Here is a 16107-nt window from a genome sequence, read left to right on the forward strand (position 1 = left end):
TAACTAAAATCACATAAATAATAGTTAAAATTATTTATGTTTACAAACACTAAAAATTCATTTTAAAAAGTATTTTTTACTCAATAACTATTTTTGCTAATAGTTCCAGTATCAGTAATGTTTCTTCCGTTGTAGGAAACAGTTTGGTGGTGTGACCGTGAGTGAGGACGGACTCTGGGGGCTGGCATGGGCTGCTTTCCCAGCACTCTGCTGGAGCAGATCCAAAAAGGCAGTTCTGCCAGCCTGGACAAAGCGGATAAAAGTGTGGCCAAGACAAAATTCTTGGAAGTGAACAGTGTTTCGACTGCTGGTGCTGCCACCACCACGACCATACACATCAACAGTGTTCCAAGAGGTTAGTGAAATTGTTATTACTTAATATTTCTTTTGGTGCATTGAGAATATAAAAACCCTGAGTATTCTGTTCTCCACAAATCATTCTATTTGTATTTATTTTATCTACACGACTTCATTGTTACTTATTTAATTTATATTATATACAAGGTGGTCCAGAAAAAAAAATAAATAAAAATGTTCGTATAAATTTATGTCCTAAAATGCTTAGTTCGGAGATACAGGGTGTAGAATTTTTTTCGATGTCAATGTCAATATGACTCTTACTTGTAGAAGACGCCACCTACATGTTTTTTAACCGCTTTAAAGCGTAATAACTTTTCGTCTGCCTGTATTACAAACTGCTGAGTAAAAAATGTACATTTCCACCTGTTTTTTTATGTAAAAAAGGTGTTTTGGTAACAATCGCTAAAAGAAATAATTCATATCAGCAAGAACATTATTATAATAAACTGGATACTGTACGAACCTAGATGTGTACCAATATCCTCTGGTTGTGTGCTAAGAAGTAAATTTGCCAATTATTGGGAAAACTGGAAATCGTCCGATTTTCACCAAAATTGGTATACACCCTATTTTGAGGTAGTAGATTACGAATCTGAACTTTTTTCTTGGCGGTCTCTTACCGTTTTTCAGAAAAACGGAAAATAATTTTAACATTGAATTTTTCTTTATTTTGGCCCTATAAAGTAATAATTTCACTATATTTTCATTATATTATAGTTTATCTAAAAGCCACACTTGATTGAGGATAGAAAAATGTCCAAAATTTTACTGAAAAACACTTTTCTTAACAAAATATCAAAGAAAATTGAGACCAAATGGAAGTTTGACATTTCATATATCCGCCTTTCTCTCTCCTATGTAATGAGAGAGACAAATATATTTATTCTAGACCTAATCTAGAAATTTGAAAATTTACAACGTTGTCATATCTTCTATTTTTTTGGGTGATTAGGGATTTTAAATAAATTACCTATTATGAGATTTGACAATAGTTACAGTACGTCTGTACGTTCTGTGGCCACGGGGTATCCGTGAGAGGGGAAACGATATTCTCTCCATGTTTTTCGTCAAAATTAGACGACGCGTCCCATGAATAAAAATTCGACAAATTTGCAAGTAGCCAATAAAATGAGTGGGCGGAGCGATTTGCGGTGACGTACTGGCAAAGAGTAGATAAGACAAGAGACGACAGTGAACAAAGAAGTCGAATTTCGCGAGAGAGACGCAGATATATTAAAATTTAAAGGTCCCATCAAGTCCCATTTTCTCTGTTGCCAAGTATATTTCTTTGAAAAATAAACAAGATTTTCTGAAAATAAATTAATAATATAAGAATATAAGTAACATATGTTAATACGGAAATGTAAATTTTTAGTTTAGGTTGGTTTAGGTTCTTTTTTCGTAATGTACTGATAATATCAAAGAAACAGAATGACTAAGTTGATCGATTTCAAAGATAAACGATAAAATCTGACAACGGCGTATTTTATAACCTATGATTTTAGGACGCTAATCAGCTGTGCTAATCAGGCTTAAACATAAACATTGCGGAAGGGTTAATTTTTTGATATAATATAACAATATAATATAACAACCATCCGCATGGAAGTTGTAACCAATGCAATCAAAACTCTTTCGTGCAACTTCGTGGTCAGATCTCGTTGGTAAAATAGCAATTATGGGAAGGAGTCGCTCTTCTGTCAACCGCCTTTCGTAATCCCAGAATGAGCGAAAAAACACGCTAAATTTAGGTTTAGCATTGGCAACGTTGCTTTAAATGCCAGAAACACATAATCCAACATTTTCTTATATTTTTAATTTATTTTCAGAAAATCTTGTTTATTTTTCAAAGAAATATACTTGGCAACAGACAAAATGGGACTTGATGGGACCTTTAAATTTTAATATATCTGCGTCTCTCTCGCGAAATTCGACTTCTTTGTTCACTGTCGTCTCTTATCTTATCTACTCTTTGGTTAGTAGTTAGTTTATAATATAAAGGGCGGTAGTAGTCAGAGATATAGATATAGTAGTATTTTGGTGTAATGGCTACAGCTTCCAGGGCTATCCGGCCGGTGATAGAACTAACGCTTTTTTAATAAAAATTAAAAAAAAACATTATAAATTTATAAAGCTAGAATAGTATACGATTTTATACTAACTCTAATTTTTTGAAGCTTATAAAAAGCATTCATAAAAAATTATATATCCTTCAAACCCTTCAATTTAATAGCTGTTAGAAGTTTCATTTCAAATATGCGCACATTGTGCACAGACTGTTTTTTTTTTCAAAATGCCAAAAGTATAAAATTAAAAGATATTTTTTTTTTAATTTTCAAAGTTAATTTACTCGGCTATTATGGACTTATTTGAAAAACTTTTATCGAGATCTATACCGGCACACAAAATAATATGTGCAATTATTTATAACTCGCCCTGTAGATCACCGAGATTCTCGACGCGTTCTTTCAGCATCTACTTATCTGTGCTTTTGTTTCCCACCGAGAGTTGATCGTCCTACTTAACTCTCACTTTCTTCATCAAACAATTTACTAATCTTCCAGCCAGTTTAGCTAATTCCCCCGGGGAAATATCTCTTATCCCCTCCTAAACTCGCCCAAACCCTTTTCTGTCTAAAATTAAATTTTAATACAATGCCAGGTTGACTATTAACAAGACATTATCCCTTTGACGCTCTCCCCCGAAAAGCGACTGTCGAGCTTTGCATAAATATCCAGCAATTAGTTTTAATCTGTGGCAATTTTCTTTTTTTCTCGAAAAATCGCTGTCTTTTTAATTAGGTTTTGGCGAAAAAAACAGACGCTTTGAAGCTTTTGTTTTGGAATCAGTTTATGAAATCTGTTTGGAAGCGTGTGTATGTATACGGGTTGTCTCTTCTGGAACGATGGCAAAGTTAAACAATTTGACATAGCATTTAGATCGATATAGACCGTGTTGTATATCAGATATGCCAAATTCCACAAGATAAGACTTAAAATAGGTGTTTACTTGTTTAACTATAATAACTTTACTTTTTATAAATAATGATTATTTATTACACATTAAATGTGAATTTGTGTAATAAATAATAATTATTTATAAAAAGTAGAGTTGTTATAGTTAAACAAGTAAACATCTCATACGGTTTCTCGATAATCTGTCGGACGTTTAATATTTGCTCTTTAGTACCTTTGCCGGGCATGAAACCTGTTTGCTCTTCAGATATTTCTTATAGAATAAAATATTTTAGACGGCTATTGATAATGTGAAGCAGTACTTTGCTAGTGTGATTAATAAGTGCTATCGTTCTATAATTAGCTCAGTCAGTAGGGCAACCTGTCTTGAAAAGTGGTATAAACAGTGATTCGCACCATTCTAACGGCCATCTACCAGATTCCCATATGATAGAGCATAGTTTGTGGATGATCTCTGTACCTAGCTCTCCGATCGCCTTTAAACACCAAGCCTCTACTCAATTATAATTTAGCTTATTTAGGACTTAGAATTCTCAACAGATTAAGTTTATTAATAGTTCTTATAAAATTGACATCGTCGATTTTTCCCCTTGCCCTTTAAATGTTTTATACAGGGTGTTTCAAAACAAATGCGAAAAACTTCAGCGGGTGATTCCTTGTTCAAAATAAAGGGTAGTTTGCTTCATAATCGTTGGGTCAAAAGTCAACCAATAGGGAGATATCGCGGTACAAAGATGGCGGAAAAATAATGTTTTTATTTTTTATCTTGAAAACGAAAAGAGATAGACTAATAAAATTTTATGGAAGCATTACTGTTATGAAAACACACTTTCTGGTAATTTTTTCACTTTTTTAAAATGAGTGGAAGGGGTTGAAATAAACTACACCTATCATTCTTGTTAACGAAATTTAAAGAAAAATCTTATCAAACACATGCAAAAAAATTAATTTGGATAGTTTAGTTTGTTTAGTTTGTTTTTTATCTCTCGTATTTTTTTGATAAAACTCACCGATTTGAAATTAAAAAATAAAATGTAAAGCATTACATGCCAGGACAAAAAACATTTTCTGACAAAGAATCTAGTGGGCTGCTGTAATTTTTTTAAGAAAAAATCTAGTCGGCCGCTGTTACTTTTTAGGATGTTTCTAATATTATTTTATTTGACATTACTCTACTGCAATACGTTATTATCTAGATGATTATTATTATCGTTATTATCACTAGATTCTTAATCTAAAAATGTTTTTTGTCCTGATATGTAATGCTTTACATTTTATTTTTTAATTTCAAATTGGTGGGTTTTATCAAAAAAACACAAGAGATAAAAAATTTTCTAAACAAACTAAACTATCCAAATTAATTTTTTTGTATGTGTTTGATAAGATTTTTCTTTAAATTTCGTTAACAAGAATGATAGGGGTAGTTTATTTCAACCCCTTCCACTCATTTTAAAAAAGTGAAAAAATTACCAGAAAGTGTGTTTTCATAACAGTAATGCTTCCATAAAATTTCATTAGTCTATCTCTTTTCGTTTTCAAGATAAAAAATAAAAACATTATTTTTCCGCCATATTTGTACCGCGATATCTCCCTAATGGTTGACTTTTGACCCAACGTTTATAGAGCAAACTACCCTTTATTTTGAACAAGGAATCACCCCCTAAAGTTTTTCGCATTTGTTTTGAAACGCCCTGTATATTCAAAACCTAAATTAATATCAAAGTATAATCAAGCTGACTATAAGAAAGATATCCATAATATCTTCTTATACAGGGTGAGGCTTAAATAAGTGCAAATATTTTCAGGGCTTGTAGATCTCGATAAAAGAAACATATTTTCTCTTTACCGTTTTTCAAATAACTCCAAAATAACCGAGTTATCTTGCTTTGAAAATTTCCAAAAAATATATTTTTTGCTTAAGTTTTGAAAACCACTGGATCTTTTTCTGAGGTTTCTTTATTATAAATTTAATCTACCACCTATGTTGCCATATTATCAGGAAATTATGTTTTTTTACTAAAAACTAAAAAAAAATAAAACATTTCAAAATTATTTTTTTGCGAAAAAAAAACATAATCGTGTTTCTGGGATCGAAATATACTACCCAAAAATATTTGCACTTATTTAATACTCACCCTGTATATAGTACGAGATAAAGCATCAACCACAATGGTTTCCTCATTAGTCATGAGCATATGCAATACTCCCTTGGTTTTTCAAAATTCATTCGAAAATTAATTTAAGAATAAATTAAACAATTTTTGTACTGTAGAAAATCTTCAGACTGGTAGAATTTCCCTTTTATTCCAACCGAAACGCCCTAAATTTCCATTTGCTCACCTCGAAAGGAAGTAAACACAGAATATATTTTCAGCGGGTTGTATCCAACAAAAATATGGGCTAATTAACAGTCTCTCCACATTTTCGGCTCGCCTCGAGCTGTGAATAGGGATGGGCGATAGGGGATTTTACCCACCGACATTACTATATGTCGATAATTATCGAGAGTTATTAGTTTATCGATAACAACCTCATACCGAAAATGTTAGTCCCTATCGTTATTCGATATCATCATCATCATCATCATTTTTAGCTTATTCAACCATTTCCAATTATGGTGTAGCCCCCCCCCCACATATTTAGATACTTTCTTTTCCTGCTAATATCCTAATATCATGGTCTTATTTCAGGTTCGGTCTTTTTCTAGGTCTCTTAATTCCTCGTGAGTACCATGCTGTAATTTTTTGTGGTTTATATGTGGTCCGTCCTTCTTGCCAGGTGTCCTGCTCATTGTCACTTGAGGGATTTGACTCTGTGTATCCTTGTTTATATATTCTTAAAGTTGCCCAACCGACTAGACAAAATGTGCTGCCAACTGGAGGACAAATCGTGAACCTTTCGGGGCGGAGTCAAAAATATCGATTATTTTCGTTATTTTCCTCAGAGTAATGTAATAATATAGCCCAGGGTTTCTGCGAACTTTAATAGTGATCAGCTGATTAAGAAATTTAAACGAAACTTTTATTTTATTGTAAATTGTGGATTATTTTTGCCTGTTATTTTAAGAATTCTAAACCGTATTAACATACAACCGTACAACATATCGAAATAATGATTTCTTTCATAATTTCGATATGTTGGTACATTATTATAAATTACGATAATGCTAATTGCTGTTAATTAATATTTAAAAAAAGTTACATACCTATTTTAATTTGATTTAATGCAGGTTTATAAAAGTCATTTCATTCTTATATTTTATTCTAAATTGAGTGCTTTACGAATTTTATGATATTTTTTTGAAAACATGAAACTTTTTACATTTTTGATGCCAACTAATTGGCGTGGTATTATTGGTAGGGAAATTAGCCAAGAAAGAAAAAGAATTGGCTATAACTTGTAATTTTTCGAAAAAAATATATTATACCTATATCGCTGAAAAGCTTAAAAATGGCGCTTTTTATGAAGTCATGGCCAACTATGGTTTCCATTTAAAAAAAAAACATAATGTTTGTGTCATATGTCAAAAATTACAGGCTTTAGAAAAAAAACAGAAAACACAAACTCATTAGGTATGTGATTATCTACAACTTTTATCTGAAAACTTTTTGTCTAAAATACCGTATGATCGAATAAAAACGGCTTCAGCGATGGCTATGAAATGACGATCGATGATATTTCCCATATAATTTTACATAGGTATAAAATGACAGCGATCTTCATTTCATAGCCATCGTTGACGCCGTTTTTATTCGATCATACGGTAGATTATAATGGAATTAGAGACAAAGTTTTAAAATAGCCAAAATTTGTTTTTTTTTCGAAATATCTAGTAAGCCTTGAATTTCTCCGAAAAATCCGAAAGGCGCATATTTATGACCCCACAAAACTGCAATTTTTTCCCCATTTAACCGACTCTCTATCTCCAGTCTTCTTCTTATCACGCCCTCTCCTGCCGAAGGTTGGCGATCCAAATGGCAATTGTGGCTCTGGAAACTGCAGCCCGGAAGATTTCCGCAGACGAGCGTTCAAACCATCTCCTCAAATCTTTTAGCCATGAGTTCTGGCGTCTTCCTACTGACCTTTTCCCTTGCACTTTGCCCTCTATTATGAGGCGCAGTATTTCGTATCTACCACCTCTCATCACATGACCCAGGTATTGAATTTTTCTTTCCTTGATGGTGTTCAGTATCTTTTTTTGTTTCTGCATGCGCTGGAGTACTTCATTGTTGGGGATCCTTTGTACCCATGAGATTCGCAGCATCCGTCTGTATATATACATTTCGAAGGCTTCTATTCTCTTCTCGGTCTGTGAATCCAGTGTCCAGCTCTCACATCCATAGAGTTACACAGAGAAGACGTAGCATCTGGCCATTCGAGTTCTGAGATCCGCATACTGAGGTCTCTTCTTGTAAAAAATGATTTCATTCTCACGAAGATTTTTCTCGCTTGCTCAATTCTTGAAAATATTTCTCTTTTCGGGTCGCACTGACTATTGATGTTAGCTCCTAAATACTGGGTAGTATATCTATCTCCAGTAGTTTCCGAGATACCCATAGAGAACATCGTAGGAAACTCACCCTGTATAGTATTTAGAAACTAACTATTATTATTATTTGACTAGATTAATTTGATTAATAAAACTCGATTAATTTAATTTAAAATAAATTTGATCAGATTTTTTTTTCGTATATTTTACTACCAGAAAACCAAAATTATATGATAACGCACTTTTCAACGAAGTTGAAGGAAGATATAGTGTATCTATCACAATACTTAATAGAATTACTACAATTAGAAGAAAAACAAAAAGAAAAAATACCCAAATACCTTCACCTACTACTCATCTACAAAATAAACTAATATAATCTCTTATACAAACACTACACAACTACTTCTTCACTACTTCAACCCCTACTACACTGAAAAAATTATCGAACACTAATTAATCAAACAAAAAGAAAAAATAACCAAATTATCCCTTCACCTACTACTTAACTGCAAAATAATAAACTATAAAAACACTACTAAACTATTTCTGGTATTCTACACTAAACATTATAATTAAACTTAATAATATTAATCTAATTTTACACTACAACCACTAAAACTACAAAAGAAATAAGAACATTTGTTAAAACTAGAAGAAACAGAACCTCGATACGTGCAACCAGTATAATAGATCAAGCGGACAAAGAATATAAAATACTTTAAAAATGTGCATTCAGAAAGAAAAAATATCTCGAAAATTATCTAAACAAACATTTTTTTTTCTTATCAGTGAAAAGCATCGGCCTCGTCGGCCTTGCGAAATTTGTCGGATATTTACAATGGTCGAATTGTATAATTACCAGCTTTTATAGCATATCTAATAGACAAAAAGTATCTGGTCGATTTGTAACCAATTGGCACAGTCCGAAAATTATCGATTTTTATTTTCTCTGTTTTTATTGGTCGGTTCAAAATTCAGAGTAACAAAAAATATTTTTCTGTAGTAAAAGACTGTGAAATACGCCCCGCCATCTGGTGCTTTACATCCATAAACGTCTTAAGGTGCGTATTCATTATCTGAACGAACGAACGAACGAACGAATGAAAGTGCGGTAAATTTAGACGGGGACCGAACGCATGCGGCCGTTCGTTCGTTCGTTCGCTCGACCATGCGAACCATTCGTGCGGATAATGAATACGCAATAAACGAACGAACGAATGTTCGCTAGTGGTATGGACGGGGACCGCACGATAGGACCGCACGAGAAGACCGGAGGCATTTGTTGGCGAACGCCTTTGATGTACCGACTCGAAACGGATGGTGGAGCGAACGAACGAACGAACGGCCGCATGCGTTCGGTCCCCGTCTACATATACCGCACTTTCATCCGTTCGTTCGTTCGTTCGTTTATTGCGTATTCATTATCCGCATGAACGAACGAACGAACGAATGTTCGCTAGTGGCATGGACGGGGATCGTACGATAGAACCGCACGAGAAGACTGGAGGCATTTGTTGGCGAACGCCTTTGATGTACCGACTCGAAACGGATGGTCGAGCGAACGAACGAACGAACGGCCGCATGCGTTCGGTCCCCGTCTACATATACCGCACTTTCATTCGTTCGTTCGGATAATGAATACGCACCTTTAGGTTGAGCTACTTTAAAAATTCATGTACAAGGCTCGTATCTATTCTATCCCTTTACGGTCTCTCTTGGTTATTCCCAGTATATTTCGTTCCATTGAGAGTTGAGCGACCTGCAGTTTCCATATGATGTCATAAGTCATGACTGGTAGACACATTGGTCGAATGTTTTCTTCTTTAGATAAAGTGTCATTCTAAATTTTATTATTTTATATTAGTTTACTTGTTTAGAAAGACTTGTTTACTCTTTAGTATAACTGTTATTTTCTAGTTAGAACAACATTAATCTCCAAGGTCAATAATAGACATATTATTTCATTTAAAACAGAATGTTTATGTAAACTTTCAGTATGTAATCGAACCTTATCAAGTATATCAATCTGGCTGGTTTTGTAGCTTAAGTATTCCTTTAGAAGGCCTTGATAAAAAATTTTGCTAATTTTTGCGAGTTTGGCAGTTACAATTTTTTTTAATCGAATAAAAATGTTGTTTTTTTCACTTTCAACACCCTGTATCTTAGAAACAATGCATTTATGGACCTATGTTTATAAGAACTTTTCTCCATAAAAGGACCTCTGGAATCACTCCCTCGAGTATTGACATGTTATTGAGGGACACCCTGTAAAAACTTATGTATTTATATTATATAATTCAATCTTAATCTTGCCAATAAAAAAACGCTAGGTATGTATTAAAATTTGAATCAATTTCTTTATTTTCTCACGTTTTAAATGGCGGAAGAATGCAAAAAAAAATAAAAATATTATTGGCCAGGTTTTGAGGTAAAATACCCCATAGTGAGTCGGGTGCTTATGTTGAGCTCATTAATTATTGATAGATTAGTTCTTTTAGCTGTCCAAGGTATTCTCAGCATACGTCTGCAGCACCACATTTCAAAGCTGTCTATCATGCGCCTTTCCGATGCTTTGATTTGAGTAACTATTAGTATACTAATTGTAAGTATTTTGGTCTTATACCAGTATACTTTACTTTATATTTTAACTCTGAAGTGTTCAACTAATCTTTATATTTTTGAAAAGACAAATAAAATAAATATACTCACAAAGAGGTAACAATGTATCGACAGGTATACTTAAAAGTTATCGATACCTATCTGTATATCGATAGGTATCGTAGGATGTCGTAAGAAATCACATCTCTAGCTGTAAAGGTTATATATACGTAGAGACACTGAGTCTTATATTAAATTAGCTGGGTTAATTGCGATACCCATCCTCGGGAAAGAATCGCTATTAGCACTTCGAATACAGATTGTTTCGGACCTTTTTCTTGGTGTGGTTCATTTTGTATGTAAAGCATTACTGTGATAAAAAATAAAACATTTTCTGTGCCCCATTACGTCCAAAGGTTTAAATAATATATTTTAGCTTTGTTGGAGAAATCACGTGAGTTTTCATTGTTTTGCCATTTTAGAGGATTAGTGATTACACTGGGACTTAAAAATTATATTTGTAGGCAATGTGTCTGATTTGATATGATTAGATTAAGTCAGATTACCACATACTTTGAAGTGGCTATCGGGCTGTATCACTTCGACCTTTACAGACATATTGTGGTGCTCCTCAGATCTCTATGTTACATTCCTCTAAGGTACCCGCCATATAGATGTATTCCAATGGTTTATAATTTCCTAATAAAAAGAACTATACCTTTTTCAGGCTGTCGCATTGACATACTGACATAAAATTTGTTTTTTTTTGTTTCTTTTTCTGATTGACAAAATATGTTCATGACTTTATCCGTCAATCCCATCAGCTTCAGATGCTCGCTCGATATTTATATTCTTGATCTTTCCAGCGGGCACTTTCCCGGGTTTCTTCCCATGCCAGCTTGACGACACATTGATGGTGTCTCTTAACGTTAGGGGTGGGGGTAGTTTTCGTCCTTCCCGTACTTTTTCTAGATTTCTGTGATAGTAAAATGTTGTAGAAGAATGTAGAATGTTTAGGAGGGGAGTTAATCACCGCGATCTTACAGATCTATTGTGTGTTCCCATTTCTTGAGTTATAACGAGTTATAACTCATCATACATTCTTAGGGCTTTAACAAAAGCCAGTATCTGAGTCGGCTCCACATAGGCCAGCTCTCCATATTCGACATCAGCCGTACCAAAGTTCATGGCACGAACGGTCGTCGTCTCGGCGCACTCAGGGATAAGCGGTTCTGGTGTTTCCCCATTTTCCCCACAGAATCTGCATTCGACGTTTTTTCTCAGTTCAGCCTACTGAGGTATTCCTTGAGGAGACAGTGTCCTGTTAGAAATCCCGTGACAATCCGAAGATTGTTTTTACTTAAATCAAGGAAAACCTTTGATTTTTCTCGGTCGTAAGTTCTGAGGAACTGAGGAAGTAAAATCTTAAAACGCTTAGCAAAACATAGTTTCCGAAAATCGCATTCAAATCAGAATAACGGTTCTTAAAATATCTAAAAATATATTTATTTTTTTAAAGTTTGATGCCCTCTAGCGAAGAAACGAAGCACTTTTGTATAGAGGTTGTAGCGTTTTTTTAAAACAACTACCACTGCGAACGGCAGCTTTTCATCGGAGAGCAGTCGTGGATAAGGTATTTCACTAGAGAGAAAATTAATCAATAATAATAAACAAAAGATATCTAGATATTGGGCGCCAGGCATGTACAGAGAAAGAAAACACAATTGTATAATACTTAAAACTAATGACTATATTTATTCGTGACGTGCAATTTGCATATTGAATGGAACAGTTATATAGTATTCGCCTCTCCAGGTGAAAACAACGCGTTTTGCACAATGGACAAAGCTCTGGGACTGGAACCAAAAACGGAATTTCAAGATCGATCCTCTTTCACGGACGAGTAAGATAAAACTCGCTATTTGTGTAGCTCGGACGATTGCGAGACCGTAAAACTCAATTATCCTCTATTAGAACGGTTTCTCGTTCGGCGCGGCACTGGAGATATCTCTTCGCAGGAACGACCGTGTAAATTGTCAGGAGAATGAAATTTAAATAAGATTATCGTTCAGGAAAATTCAGGAAAAGTCCGAACATCACAGTTCTGCATTTGGATTGAAGAATTGAACATTTGGACGATAGAAAGTAATAAAAATAGTCCAGTAAATAAGAACAGGAAAAGACCCAAGTCTCGGAGTAATTCGTCGACCTTAATTTTTTAGACTGATTGTGTATCCCCCTTTGGGAGGGTAGTTGTAGGGAATAAAATTGTAACACCGTAACTTTGGCCGAAAAAAATACACCAAATGGCTGAAAAATCAGTTTTTTGCAAATATCTGCCAAAATATGCAATTTACAAAATTTTTCTTGGAACATAAATGAAGTTCAAATGTGTTCCAACCGAGATTTGACGGTTATCGGACGATCCTATTTGCGTACCAACCTACCTTGGGATCGTATTAGTTACGATTTCAGAACGGTAATTTCGGTACATGGTCCAAATTGAGAACTGTTTGAGTTGACTTGCGCATTAAAGTATATTGGCAGTGACGATCGATTTTTAACAGCTGATTCTGGTCCTGCGTCCGGCTGATGCTTCTGTTTCGATTATTTATTACGAATTCGAATACGTGTGCGTTATACTTTTGCTTGTGAGTTTGTGTGGACTAAATCGTTCTTCTTCTTCTTCTTCTTCTTTTAGAAGGCGTATCGCCGGTTTAGTTCCGGTTTCCTTCTCGTCTAAACAACTCTTGCGAGGTTGACTGCCAACTGTCTTGCCAACGTTTAGGTGGTCGTCCAGTAGGTCTTCTGCCATGGGGTACGTTGTTGCGAATTATTATGGCCATTCTGTCGGGGCCATTCTATTGACATGCTGGTTCCATTCTCTTCTCTTCTTGTTTGGCACTTTTCTCTTATGTCTACATTTCTCTGTCTGTCCCTCAATGTGTATCCAGTTATCATTCTTAAGGTCTTCATTTCAGTAGTTCGTAGGATTCTCTTTGTTACTGATGTTTCAGCTCTGGTTTCCGCACCATATGTCTTCACTGGTCGTATGCAGGTTTTGTATATTCTTGACTTACATTCTGTACTCAAATGTTTGTTTTTCCATATGGGATATTTAAGATGTCCTGATATTGCGGCAGCTTTATTGGCTTGTTTCCTTACTTCTTCTTCCAGGAATCCTGAGCTTGTAATTTTGCATCCGAGGTATTCGAATGACATTATCTGATCAATAGTTTTGTTTTTTATTACCAATTTGTACCGTAGAGGCTCCTTTGTAATGGTCATGTATTTGGTCTTATTTGTGGAAATTTGCATGTTAAGTTTTCTGCCTGTCTGTTAAAAGCTTGTAGCATTCTTTGGCGGTCGTCCTCTGACTCTTCAATAAGTACTGCGTCATCGGCATAGCATAATATGTTTACTTTATGCATTCCCATTCGATATCCTAATCCAGTATTCTTGACGGTTTTTATTACTTGATCCATGATTGTGTTGAATAACAGAGGGCTGAGGCTGTCGCCTTGGCGAATACCAGTTGTAGTTCGAAGATGCTGCGTTAAGGTAAAGTTTGTTCTTATTTGGGTTGTTGTGTTTGTGTTTAAGTCCTCGATAAGTTCTGTGAGTTCTTTCGAGACATTACTGCTTTCCAAGATGGTGATGATGTCTTTCAGTTGGACTCTATCAAAGGCCTTTGTTAAATCTATAAAACATAGATAGGTTGGAGAGTTATATTCTAAGGATTTTTCAACTAGTTGCTTGAGTATGAATAGTGTATCGGTAGTTGATCGGTTTCTTCGGAATCCTTGTTGTTCCTCGCTTATTGGCACTATTGAGAAGATTTTGTCCGCAATGATCTTAGTCAGAAGTTTTAGCGAGGTGCTCAGTAATGTTATTCCTCTATAGTTTGCTGGGTCTGTTTTATCTCCCTTTTTAAAAATGGGTATTGTTATACTTTGTTTCCATTCTTCTGGTATTTTCTTATTTTGTAATATAATGTTAAACAGTTCTGTGTATTCCTCTATGATAGCCGTGCCTGCGTTTTTATTAGCTCGTTTGGTATTTTATCTTGATTAGGAGATTTTCTATTTTTTTTAAGTTTCCTTATTGTCTCTTCTACTTGCTTGTAAGTGATCGGAAATTTTAATTAATTTTTTATTTATAAAATAATGTTCTAAGATTCTACCACTGCAATGAAATAACAGGAAACTACGCATAACAGGATCATAAAAGAGGGGATAGGTAAGTGAGCTAGTGAGTATACAGTTGAAACAACACTTACCAACAATTACTGGATTCTGATTCTCCACTTCAAGAATAATAATTATTATTATTATTGCAAATTGCAAACAAAAATAATATAGGGTTATGTTATGAAATTCTAAACAAAAACAAAAAACCGATCGATACACGCACGCTTGACACTTTTGACAGTCCCGAAAACAATCCACAAAGCGTTCCAACGTTGATACTTTTTGCACCGTCACGAAACTATTCGAAGTCCGCGCATGCTAACAAAGTGCAAGAAAACCGATTCGAGTATGATTTCGAAACGATCCCGAAATGCTGGTTGGAACAAACCTTATGATTTAATTTTATTGCCATCATGATGCCAATAAAATTAAATCATAAATTACTTCCTTATTCTATCTCGTTCTTACACATTGGCCTTCCATTATATTTCACCCATCTATGAAGTTTTGTTTGTGAAGAAATATTAATATTGAAAATTTTCTTAGTTACTTTTGTCTTAGATGCTTTTCAAAGTTCTTATTAAAAATTTAATATCAACAGGCCTCAAGCTTCAATATCACCTGATATTTTATTTATACCTTGTCCCGGTTGATTTCAAATGAAAAACAACCGACATCAGAAAAATAAGATATTACCAGTTCGCAATGTTATTAATCATGTTTGACGATTATTTAATGAACAAAATAATTTAGTTTTATTAATGTTTTTTACTTCGATTTCGAGACGGTTTCTCGTTTTCTTTATTTTTTCTGTATTTTATGAAGTCGCTCGGCTTTAAGGCGTTGCGTCTTATTGAATAATTTATGACGTTTGAATTTTAATGACAAAACGCAGCTTAGTATTCGGTCGAACTGCCTTTTATTTATTAGATTTTTTTGCTTCGGTGCAATATTAAAATCAAAGATGTTCGATGATAGTATCTTGGGTTTAAATTAGTTTTGAAAAGCAAATAAAATAAGTATTATAAAATAAAATTAAAAAAGTGATTATACAATAATAATATACTAATTTGTTAACAAAAATTAAAGTAATGTACAACGAACTAGTAGACAGAAAAGGCATTCTAATAAATAATACAAAACTGGAAATAGTAGAAGAATACATAATATTTTGGACCAACTCATACATACTCGAGATCTCAAGTACCAGAAATCAAACGAATAATTCAGTTTGCATAGAGTACTTATGGAAGAAACTCGATCAGATTCAAATCTAGAATACCACTTCATCTAAAGAAGAAAACATTCGACCAATATGTACTACCAGTCATGGTCTATTAATGCGAAACCGAGACTCTTAAAACGGACCTTATAAAGAAACCATAAACTACTATGCATACTAACATACTGCCATTAGAATTTAGAATTTAGAATGAGTGGGAGGGGGGTTAATCACTTCGACCTTACAGATCCATTGTGTCCCCCTTTCTTG

The 16107-nt window shown here is 34.2% G+C and overlaps 1 protein-coding gene across 1 annotated transcript in view; it reads left to right on the forward strand.

The window, feature by feature from the left end:
- Nucleotides 1–16107, forward strand: part of LOC115879817 (high affinity cAMP-specific and IBMX-insensitive 3',5'-cyclic phosphodiesterase 8) — a 511035-nt gene that overhangs the window by 54167 nt on the left and 440761 nt on the right. The window contains exon 2 of the mRNA XM_030896822.1: nt 136–355. Within this exon, the coding sequence (XP_030752682.1) occupies nt 187–355 (169 nt within the window). The 5' untranslated portion in view covers nt 136–186. The remainder of the gene's footprint in view (nt 1–135; nt 356–16107) is intronic.

This window comes from Sitophilus oryzae, unplaced genomic scaffold, assembly GCF_002938485.1.
Source record: "Sitophilus oryzae breed Bouriz unplaced genomic scaffold, Soryzae_2.0 scaffold_1588_pilon_pilon, whole genome shotgun sequence".
In the NCBI taxonomy this organism is placed as follows: Eukaryota; Metazoa; Arthropoda; class Insecta; order Coleoptera; family Curculionidae; genus Sitophilus; species Sitophilus oryzae.